The sequence below is a fragment of the Brassica rapa genome, chromosome A06, assembly GCF_000309985.2.
Source record: "Brassica rapa cultivar Chiifu-401-42 chromosome A06, CAAS_Brap_v3.01, whole genome shotgun sequence".
Taxonomy (NCBI): domain Eukaryota; kingdom Viridiplantae; phylum Streptophyta; class Magnoliopsida; order Brassicales; family Brassicaceae; genus Brassica; species Brassica rapa.
Genome location: NC_024800.2, coordinates 7,455,527 through 7,466,964, shown reverse-complemented (window position 1 = coordinate 7,466,964; position 11,438 = coordinate 7,455,527). Strand labels below are relative to the sequence as shown.

The following is an 11,438-nucleotide window of genomic DNA, read 5'->3' as shown; positions in this document are numbered from 1 at the left end:
TTTTTAATATTTATTTTTTATTTCATAAAATTTTAAATCTCAAACCCAAATGAAATTTTTTTAATATTTATTTTTTATTTCATAAAATTTTAAACCTCAAACCCAAATCCCCACCCCTTAACTCTAAATCATAAGGTTTGGATTAGTTAAACCTAGGGGTATAAGTGTATATTTACCTCTTTAATAAAATATTTTGGTCATTTTGATTTTTAGAGTCTATATTTGTGATATAAACCTTTTTAGTACTATCCTAGAGTATTTTTAATAAAAACATCATTTATTATTTACCTAACCACAAATCAACCAATAATAAAATAGAATGTATATTATTATTGTTCATATAACAGTAACTGTTAATAAATTTTACATAGAAAACTGAAAACGTCACATAATTTGAAACATAAAAATTTCCTTAAAACGACTTATATTAAAAACGGAGGGAGTATTTTTTGAGAATATGTAATTTAAAAATATAATTAAACTAATTATTTTGTTATAATTTTTTTTGAGAAAGGGCTTTACTTTTATAAACTAAATGGCCTCTAAGGCAATTGTTTTGGGTTTGAACCCAATACAGAAAGATAGTAACCAAAAAGGATCTATGGGCCTAGCCCTAATCGAATTGCAATTGAACCGAAAATGAAGAGGTAGTTAGTGACGGAGAAAAACAGAGAGTCACACCGAGAGAAGATCATCGATCAAACCAAAGCTGGAGCATTGTGGAGGAGAGTCGGGGGTTTTCGTCTCGGAAGCCTGAGATGCGGTTTCTGATGAGCAAGTCGGCTTGCCTCTCGAGAGACGCAGTTGACCGAAACTGCTGCCGATGGAGACGGTTGTTGCGTTCAGTCCAGAGGAGGTATATGGAGGCTTTCCATGCGATGAGGATGAGTAATCGATGGAATTTTGGGAGGGAGGATCCCTGTAGGCTGCACAGACCAGTATCCCAATTCCTAGAAGGCGTCCAGTTTGCTTTTCTTGCCAGACCCGACCATAGATTCCACGAGTAGGAACATTCAAAAAACATGTGGTTTCTTGATTCTGAAGCGCTAGTACATAGAATACAAGCTGGGTCTGTTGGGATCCCCCAGTTTTGCATCCTGTCTTTCGTGGGGCAGCGATTCAAAGTAATGAGCCAGGCGAGAAAGTTATGTCTAGGTATACCTCTGGATGACCAGATAGAAGCATGCCAAGGGACCTTTTGTTGATGGGGTCTGATCTCATTATAAACCTGACCTGTTGAGAAAGTTGATAGCGGCGAGCCAAGGGGAGACCAAGTGTATTCATCATTCACTTCTGAGAGGGTGATAGTAGAGAGGTGAATGTGGAGGTTGAGTTGGGCTTCTGATCGAGGTTGAGGAAGAAGCCACCTACCTTGCTGGAAGAGATCATGGAGGGTGGCAGATGCTCTTATACCGAGGCTAGTAGTAGGCGCCAAACCAAAGTATTGTCGCAGGTTGCCATAGGGACTCCAATTATCTGACCAGAACCGACAATTCTTTCCACTGCCAGGTACAATTTTGATCCAATTATAGACATAATCTCTTACCCTTAGAATCTTTTTGGTGGATGAGGAATGAGTTTGCTTTTCTCTTAGTGTCCACAGGTTACTCAAATCACCTGAGAGAACATTTTGAATGAACCAGGCCACCCAGATGGAACCCGCTCTGAAGAAGAGTAGCCACAACAGCTTGACGGAGCAAGCTTTGTTCCACCACACCAAGTTCCTGATCCCAAGCCCTCCTTCATCTTTTGACAGTGTGACCGTTTCCCAAGATACTCTTGCAGAGTGAGAGCCTTCCGATGATCCTTTCCAAAGGTAAGCCCCACACAGAGAATTTATGATTTCTATGCACTTCTTAGGGATTGTGAATGTTGAGCACCAGAAATTCGCTATTCCTGCTATCACTGTATTGATCAGTAATAACCTTCCTGCAAAAGACAGTGTTTTTGCAGTCCAGCTATTAATTTTGTTCTTGACCTGTTGAATAAGGGGGTCGCAGTTAGCTAATGACAGTTTCCTTGTGCAGAGAGGGACGCCCAGGTAGCGAACCGGCAACATCCCTCTAGAAAGCCCACACTCCTCTTCAATGTGATCGATTTCAGCCTGGTGGACACCGCTTGTGAAGAAGCATGTTTTGGTAATGCTTACCGTTAGCCCTGATGCCTGCTTGAAAGCTTCTAGGACTTCAAGCACATTCTTAACAGACTGGAGAGAGCCGTCGCAAAAGATAAGCAGGTCGTCGGCAAAGCACAGGTGCGTTAGTTTTGTGTCTTTACAAGCATGGTGATAGCCAAATTTACCTTCTTCAGCAGCTTTATCTAGCATAAGTGATAGACAATTCATTGCGATGACGAATAGGTATGGCGATAAAGGATCTCCCTGCCTGAGTCCTCTATTGCTTTTGAAGTAGCCTTGAACTGTCCCGTTGAAGCCAATCATAAAGCTAGGAGTAGAGATACACACTTGGATCCACTGGATAAGAGTTTGCGGTAACCCCATTCCCTGAAGGCAGTTGAAAATGAATCTCCAGTTGACTGTATCAAATGCTTTGGCGATGTCCACCTTCAAGGTAATTCTACTCGGACCTTTATCTCTGTGATAACCGTGGACTATCTCCGAGGCTAGTACCGTGTTCTCCACTAGCAAGCGACCCTGAACAAATGCAGTCTGGTTGGGGAGGATCATGTTGGGAAGAAGGGGCTTGAGGCGCTTCACCAAGAGCTTGGAGATGAGTTTGTAGATGGTGTTGCAGCAGGAGATAGGTCGATAGTCTCCAATGGCAGAGGCACCCGGGTGTTTAGGAAGGAGAGAGAGGATGGTGGCGTTAGAGGCTGGTGGTAAGTGACCTGTGCGGAAGAAAGAGCTGATCCCAGACAGAACATCAACCCCCACAATTGGCCATGCTGCTTTGAAAAACCCCGAAGTGAGTCCATCAGGGCCCGGGGATTTATTGGGGTTAATTTTGAATAAAGTTGAAGTAATATCTTCTGCTACCGGGAAGGAGGTTAAGGAGTTGTGAAGCTCTTGAGGACAACGGTAGTCAGTTAGGTTCTGAATCCAGAGCGGGGAAGAAGTGGTGATAGGAAGGAATGGGGGAGCAAGAATGTTTTTGAAGTGAGATATAGCGATTTGGCCCATCGCTATAGGGTCCGAAATGATGTCTCCATTGGCTAGGCAGAATGAGCGGATGGAATTATTGGAGTTGCGGACTTGAGTAAGGCGGTGGAAGAAAGAAGTGTTGTGATCCCCCTCTTTTAACCAACAGATGCGAGACCTTTGCCGGAAATAGCTCTCCTCTATGGATCGTAAGAAGACTAGCTTTGCCATGACTGTTTTCTCTTCTTGGAAGTTGGCACTGGTCGGGTCTGTTAGAGCTCTCACCTGCACAGTTTGAAGCAACAGGTTAGTTTCTCTCACTCTCTCTTGAATATTGGAAAAGTTATCTCTATTTATTTTTTTTAACACTCTTTTTATTTGCTTAAGTTTCCAACAGAGATGAGAAAGATCCAATCCGGCTCCTCCGATTTGATTCCATTCCGGACCCACCAATTGGCAGAAATCTGGGTGTTTGGTTAGGAAGTTATAGAACTTGAAGGGTTTGGTTCCTGCTCTAGGAAGGTCCACAGCAAGGTCAAGGATAGCTGGGCTATGATCTGAGACTTCAGGGGCTAGGAAATTTGCTTGGCTGTGAGGGTGGGAAGCAATCCACGGGTGGTTGACAAGGAAACGGTCAAGTTTCTTGGCTACAGGGTAGGTAGGACATTTGTTGGACCAGGTGAAGAGGGGGCCGAGGTAGCGTAAGTCAAAGAGGCCAAGCTGGGTTAGAGTGTTTCGGAAGTCAGTCATGGGAGGGTCAAGATGGTTCACAGTTGGGCTAGAATGTTCAGCAAAGTGGGTGATCTGATTGAAGTCGCCTCCAACAACCCAAGGGCAGATGTCTAACTGATGGAGCTGTTGGATAGAAAGAAGATCTACCCAAAGATCCGCACGGTCTGATGCAAGGTTTGCAGCGTAGATGGCTGTAAATATGAATTTAATGGTTCCAGCAATGTTGACCTCGCAGGTTAGAGACTGTCTAGATTGGTGGAGAATAGAGACAGCCGCAGGATTTTTCCAAATAATGATAATGCGTCCATCTGGATCAGAAGCATGGTTTGAGGTGAAGCTCCAATCCTTACAGACCTTCGACATTACATGGTTCAATTGCACTTCTTTGATATGAGTCTCCAAGAGAGCTCCAAAAAATACTTGATGACTAGCTATCCAATTATTTACAGGTTGGTGCTTATCCGGGTCATTTAGGCCACGGACATTCCAAAAAAATGCTTTAGCACTCATAGGGATTGATGAGAGGCTTCCTCGGAAGGAAGGGAAAGCTCATCAGCAGTAGAAGATAAAAGCAGAGGGAGGGGTAACGATGGAAGGTTAGGAGGAGGGGGGACTTTAGTGGGGGAGGGGGAGAAAGCTGAGAAAGGGAATTTTGAGAGGTTGGAAGGATCAGAAGTTTCAGTGAGTTTGATGGATTTGTTGTGGGGGGCATCGAGCAAAGTGAAGGGATTGAAAATGGTTAGGGCAGGAGGAGATAAGGGGGATGGTCTCTTTAGGGAGGATTTTGGTTTGAAAGGGATGGTTCTGCGGTCAGGGTTGGAGGAGATGGTTACAAAGGGAACAGAGTCAGAAGGTTCAGGTAGAATAGAGGTGGAGGGGAGGAATGGGTCAGGAGAGATTGCAGGGTGGGAAGAGGATGGGAGCGAAGGGGAGAGAATTTCTTGGAGGTCTTTCTCAAACGACAAGTCTACCGGATCAGCAAGTGGGGGCTCAGTAGCAGTAGGTAGGGTCTTTATTGCTGCCTCAGCAGTTCCGGAGTTATCGCTAACTGCTGCATCATTTGAGTTGTTGTTTTTGTCTACATCTTTAGGAACCTCAGGGACAGTAGGTGCGGATTTCTCCTTTTCAACCCAGGTTGGGTTTGCGTGGAGGCAATCTTTCATGATGTGGCCAAGTTCCCGGCAGTTGGAGCATGTCGGAGGAACCCAAGGGTAAGTGACTTCCACCGGAATAATTTCACCATTGGTTCTTCTCAATTCTATTAATTCTGGCAGTGGCTTAGAAAAGTCTGCTTCAATCTTCACATGGGCCAAGTCAAGATCAGTAAGGTTTCTCGTAAATTCATCTGTTTCTTTGGGTTCACCAATGAGACCTGCTGCAAAACTGAGACCTTCCAGGCTTCGCAGGTCCAGGGGAAGACCTTTGAGATGAGCCCAAAGGGGGATGGAAGTAGGCACAGACAGAGGAGCAGCACTTGTGTTGGTAGAGCACCATTTGGAAACGTGAAACATAGATGTTCCAACATACCATATTCTTTTTTCAAGGACTTTAGATCTTATGTACTCGTTAGGGATTCGCACAAGAATGGAGCGGTCCTTCAGGTTAGTACGAATGTCTAGTTTAGTACCTTTCCCCCACATGAAGTTGAGCACACTTTGGATGGCTTGGTATGTAGGCATTTTTGCGAAGAAGTGTCCTTGTATGAAGTCTTTGTGGATTTCTGCTCCTCGCTGGAAAACTTCATCCGGTACTGTAACCTGAGGAATTCCCGCTTCAGAGTAGGTAATAGGGGCCAATCGCTGCAAAGATTTGTTAGCAATTGGTTTCGCTTTCTGGGCATAAGTTTGAGGTTTATGAGGAGGAGGGACAGAGGTTTGTGGTGGTGGTGACTTAGATTGGGTGTTTTGTTGGGGAATAGGGAGGTAGTTTAAGGGTTCCTTGCGTTTAGTTTGGGGTGGGGTTTTCTGGTGATTACGGGAGGAGGAGGTTGAGCTAGACGGGAGAGGAATAGAATTTTTGGGAATGTGAACAGTAAAACCCTTGAATTGGTCATGGGTAGTTCCTGTAGATGCAGGGAGAATTAGATCCGATGTAGTTACTGGAACAGCTTCGGTAGTGAAGGGGTCCTGGGCCGGAGAGGCGAAGGGAGTAGTAGGTGAGCAGTCAACCTTTGGAAGAGAAGCAGTCCCAAGAGCTCGGGAAATTTGCTTCTTTGACAAAGGGGGAGAGGCTAGAGTTTGCTGGAGGGAAGGGAAATGGGTGGCGAAAGGGGGGTCAGGTGGGTCAGGGGGTGGAGCAGAGGACTACCAGCGGTGGTCGGAGGCGGAATCAAGGCGGAGGGGCGGTCGGGGGAGAACCAGGGATTCTCTTTCTCACTCATCTCTCTCTCTTTTAAGTCTTTTCCTTATTTTGTTATAATTACATTTATTAGCAAGATCAAACGTTCATAAAACATATAATATCTTTCAATAAAAAAACATATATATCAATAAAAATACAATTCAATATTTATCATATAAACAGAAAATCTATAATGGTAAATAAAAACTCAAATTGTATTATAAGTGTTTAAAGTTTTGCAACACGTACAAATCAATGAAAGACACAAGATAAACTAGACACGAGCTTCGGACCTCCCAGTCCCAACCATATCTTCTCAACATACTCCTTCACTTTCTTCTCATCATCTCCAAACACATTGCACATCGCCTCTACATATTGAGATGGGAATTTTCCGGTGATCCTCACATGGAACATGACTGAACGAGCCATGTCTCTGCATATCATTTCCGCAAGAGTGATAAATCTTGATGCCGTCTTGGTTTCGAGTGAAGAGCTTGGTGGTTGTGACCTGTCGATGTTTCTTCTTATGCAAGTTTCATGGGAAGGGGCAGCAGAGATGACGACGAAGGTCGCAAAGAAGAGGACAACGATGATGCTTATGGAAACCTTCATTGCTTCTGTCTTCTCTTGCTGTTTCTACTAGGATAAGAAGTGCATAGACAGTTTATATATATAGTGAAGTAATATGAGAGACTTGAAACTTGTTTCGCATTAAAAGAAGGTTTCAGTTTACTATGTAATAAATTAAATCTTGGGTTTCCAATGTTCCATCAGTTTTCAAGTAAAAGCTTACCAATACATGTATGACATGATCCATCACAAATAAGTAACGAACATAAAGAAGAAAAGTATATATTCACAGGTTGTACTCAACTAGTCTTTGGTTGATGCACATGTTCTAAATGATCTTTGGAAAAATCAAGACAGAGCAGTTTAACCAGTTCCACTACCAGAGAAGCTTCAGACAAGAAGCAAAATCATCAACTAACCAATTTTTTATTAAGGGAAAATCGCATAAAAAACATTGAAAGTGTCACTTACTAGCACTTTAAACCTTGATGTTTTTTCACTAACACTTTTAACCTTTAAAGTGACATTTTTATCATAAAAAACCTCCAAAGAAGAAAAATGACCTGCTGAACAGGTTAAAAACAGTTTTTTTTTTCAAAAAATAATTATTTAATTAATAAATAAACAAAAAAAATAATAAAATCGAAAAATTTAACAAAAAACTCATAAATTAAAAAAGTGAGAAAAATAAATAAAGATTTAGAAAATTAAATAAAAAATAACTAAAAATTAAAAAATAAATAAGATCAAATTAAAATACAGAAAAAATAATAATAAATTTCAAAAAATTGAAAATTCAAAAAGTTTTTTTTTTCATTTTCAAATACAATGTCGGAAATTATCATTGGATATATGTATTGATAAAAAAAAGAAAAAAGACTAAGATAACACCAAACCAAGTTTTTGTTCTCAAACTAGTATTCAAGGCTCAAAGTCACAAAAATAAGTTTCATTAAAGAGGTAAATATACACTTATACCCCTTGGGTTAATTAATCCAAACTTTAGGGTTTAGAGTTAAGGGGTGAGGTTTTGGAATTAGGATTTAAAATTTTATAAAATAAAAAATAAATACTAAAAAATTAAAAATAAAAATTTAAAAAACAGTTTCAAAAAATTTCACTTTTTTAAAAAATTTATGATTTTTTTTATTTTTCTCCATTTTAATTTGATCTTATTTATTTTTTGAATTTTTTGTAATTTTTTATTTAATTTTTAAATATTTATTTATTTTTCTCATTTTTTAATTTGTGAGTTTTTTGTTAAATTTTTTGATTTTTATTATTTTTTTTGTTTAGTTTATTAATTAAATAATTATTTTTTGAAAAAAAAAACTGTTTTTAACCTGTTCAACCGGTCATTTTTCTTGTTTGGAGGTTTTTTATGATAAAAATGTCACTTTGAAGGTTAAAAGTGCTAGCGAAAAAACTTCAAGGTTTAAAGTGCTAGTAAGTGACACTTTCGAGGTTTTTTATGCGATTTTCCCTTTTTTTATTTTGAATACCGGGTGGTTCGGGCCCTAGGCCCGAAACCACAACATGTAATATTAGTTTCTGTACTTTTTTTCAGCCATTAGCCAAATTTTATCAGCTTTCAGGAGAGAGCAAAGCTTGGTCATAGCATTATAATTTCCTTCTTACACAGAGTTGCGTAGATGTTTCGGTACAAGAACTAAGTTCTGCTGATCTGTCTTTACCGACTTGATTTATATAGCACCACTGCACCAGTTACCAGTAGTCTCCACAAGAACATAACCCATTCTTAAAATGATGAAATCTTTTGTTGTCCCTCACAACTATCTCCCTTTCCATAGCCTTTGAGATTAACTTCGCCGCATTGTGGCAGTCCACACAAATCCTTAGGTTCTTGTAAACTCTAAGAGTTGTTCCTTCTGAAGTTCTGATCAACCCGTAGGTAATGGCAAGCTTCTCGCTGTGTCCCCTCAACTGTTCAATCTTTTCCTCTTCACTTAGCTCATGTTGTACCGAACTTGTGTCTGGTCTGTATCCCATCTTCCCTATCTCTCTCTCCAGTAAACTCCAACGACTTTTGATTTCTTCAAAACCATCTGAAGAACTTTCACCAGCAACAAAGCTAAAAACCTTCCCGTTTAGTTCAATCCAGGAGCATCCAGCGTCCTTTCTCAAACTCATCTCTTTCATTCTCTGCCTCACTTTCCTCACCTCATTCCATTTCCCTGATCCTGCATATAAGTTGGAAAGCAGCACATAATCCTCAGTCCTTCCTGGTTCTAACACGAATAGCTTCGCAGCAATTTTCTCTCCCATCTCCAGATTCCGATGGATTCTGCACGAGCTGAGCAGAGAGTTCCAGATTCCAACGTCAGGCTCCTCAGACATCTCTTCTGTGACAATCTTTAACGCCTCGTCTAGCTTCCCAGCTCGGCCTAACATGTCAATAACACAAGCATAATGCTTCAAACTTGGATCCATCCCAAAAGAATGCTTCATCTGATTCAGATACCTCAGCCCTTCATGGACCAGACCGCTGTGGTTACAAGCCGTTAGAACACCCAAGAATGTTAACTCATCAGGACTATGACCTGTTCTCTGCATCTCTTCAAAGAGTTTGATAGCTTCTTTTGCTCTCCCATGGATTCCATATCCCATTACCATGGCATTCCATGACGCCACACTTCTCTCCTTCAAACCGTTAAAAACCTTAAATGATTCCATTACAGAACCATTCTTGGCGTACATGTCAATGACTGAACATGCGATAAACGCATTGTCCTCGAAGAGGCGCTTCAAAGCGTAACCATGCGCTTCTCTACCTAGACGAAGAGACGGTAGCAGCGAACAAGCACCAAACACACTCATCATCGAAATCTCACAAGGTTGGACTCCGTACAAAACCCTTTGTCTGAAGAGACTCAAAGCTCTCTCAGGAAACCCATTCTGAAGGTAACCATTGACCATAGTGTTCCAAGATACTAAGGTTTTATCTTCCATTGCGTCAAATAACACATGTGCAGTGCTTAACTCCCCACAGTGAATATAAAGTGAGAGTAACGATGTAAAAACAAACGAATCTCTTTCTAACAGGTTTCGGATTATAAACCCATGCACTTCCCTTCCCAACCGCAAGGATTGTAGCTGAGAGCAAGCTGAAAGAAGACTACAAACAGTAAACATATCAGGTACCAATCCAGAACTTTTCATCTGCGAATAAGCATCCAAGGACAGCCTAGGATCACCTGTGTGAGCATAGCCGCCAATCAAAGCATTCCAAGAGTTCACTGTCTTATCCCTTATGCTACAAAACACACGGTGTGCATAACTCAGCGAGCCACACTTTGCGTAAGAAGCAACAAAGGCATTGGCTACTAACTCATCGTGTACAAACTCTTGTTTTAACGAGTAACAATGAAGTTCCTTCAAGTTTGGTAAGACTGATTCTTCGAAACAAACTGGCAATGCATTTAGAATGGTTACCTCATCTGCTCTGAGATCTCCACCTCCTACCAGCATCTGTCTGAGAAGATCAAAAGTCTTGTCAATATCCCCCACTGCTGAGAAACCTCCCACCATTGTATTCCAAGAAACCACATTCTTGTTATTGTTTAATTTAAAGATAACTTTTGCATCGTTTAGGCAACCACATTTGGAGTACATGTCGGTTAAGGCGTTGTTAACGACAACTTCTTTGTCCAAACTCAGTTTCATTGCCAGCCCATGAACACCTTTTCCTACTCCCATCTCTCTTTCCCTCGCACAAACCGGTAACAATGTAGCAAGTGTAGCAACATCCGGCGTAAACGCACCATCATCTTCCTCCATCATTTCGCCAAGAAACAAGAAACATTCTTCCGAGAGACCGTTGTCAGAGAACACTCGAATCATTGAGTTCCACGACACCAAGTTTCTCTCAGGCATCACACTGAACACTTTCAACGCTTCAGAAACATAACCGTGTGTTCCATAGAAAGAAACCAACGCGTTACTTACGAAAACGTCCTCTACCAATCTGGTTTTCACTACCAACCCATGAACCGCAAGCCCGACCCGGACTTCTGAAACCCCAGCACAAGCCTTAACCACGCAAGGGAAAGTGAAGTTATCCGGTAAAAGACCACTCTCTGTGATCATCTCGATAAACATCTCTAACACGTCGTGGTGAAGCTCGTTTCTTGAGTAAGAGCTGATGACAGCGTTCCACTGGAAGAGATTCTTCTTACGCAAGGCATCAAACACAGACCGAGAATCATCAGGAAAGCCGCACATGGAGTACATGGTGATGACACGTGTGCAGAGAACATCGTCGTTACTTAACCGAGCCGACTCAGAAACAAGCTGGTGGATCTTTCTCCCCAAGTGAATGTCTTTTCTCCTCCCAGAAGCTTGTAGGAGAAGCCCGAGAGCTTCTCGGAGAAGAAGAAACGCATCAGATGATGATTTCTCCTCTCGGTCGAACTCCTCGATGACCCGGAAGGACTCGTGGAGGTTTCCGGTTTCACATAAACCGGAAACCCGACGAAGGAGATGCTCACCATTGGTTGAAGTGGAAGAAACGGCTACGGCGCGAGGAATGGTCGACTTTTTATAGCTCCGGCGAGAGTCTAACAAAGTAGACAGCTGTGGGAGTGGCTGGAGAAGATAAGCCATCAGATAAGTTTCCTTATCCGAACTGAACACGTGTGTAGTTTACATTACTTGTCTGAGAGTGACTGATTAGTGA

At 41.7% G+C, this 11,438-nt stretch overlaps 3 protein-coding genes across 3 annotated transcripts; all 3 read right to left on the bottom strand.

Moving 5' to 3' along the window:
• Positions 1–675: 675 nt before the first annotated feature.
• On the bottom strand, positions 676–4,192 carry LOC117125929. Its single transcript, XM_033272906.1, has 3 exons — positions 3,548–4,192; positions 1,162–3,382; positions 676–926 (listed from the first exon to the last, which is right to left on the bottom strand). Exons 1-3 carry the CDS (start codon positions 4,190–4,192, stop codon positions 676–678), a joined length of 3,117 nt encoding a protein of 1,038 aa, XP_033128797.1.
• Positions 4,193–4,795: 603 nt separating this feature from the next.
• On the bottom strand, positions 4,796–7,174 carry LOC103872610. Its single transcript, XM_009151042.3, has one exon. The coding sequence runs from the start codon at positions 6,782–6,784 to the stop codon at positions 6,422–6,424; it is 363 nt and encodes a 120-aa protein (XP_009149290.1). The 5' UTR covers positions 6,785–7,174; the 3' UTR covers positions 4,796–6,421.
• A 1,163-nt stretch (positions 7,175–8,337) lies between these two features.
• On the bottom strand, positions 8,338–11,410 carry LOC103872608 (pentatricopeptide repeat-containing protein At1g18485). The gene has a single exon (XM_009151040.3). It carries the CDS (start codon positions 11,363–11,365, stop codon positions 8,468–8,470), a length of 2,898 nt encoding a protein of 965 aa, XP_009149288.1. The 5' UTR covers positions 11,366–11,410; the 3' UTR covers positions 8,338–8,467.
• Between the last annotated feature and the right edge of the window lie 28 nt (positions 11,411–11,438).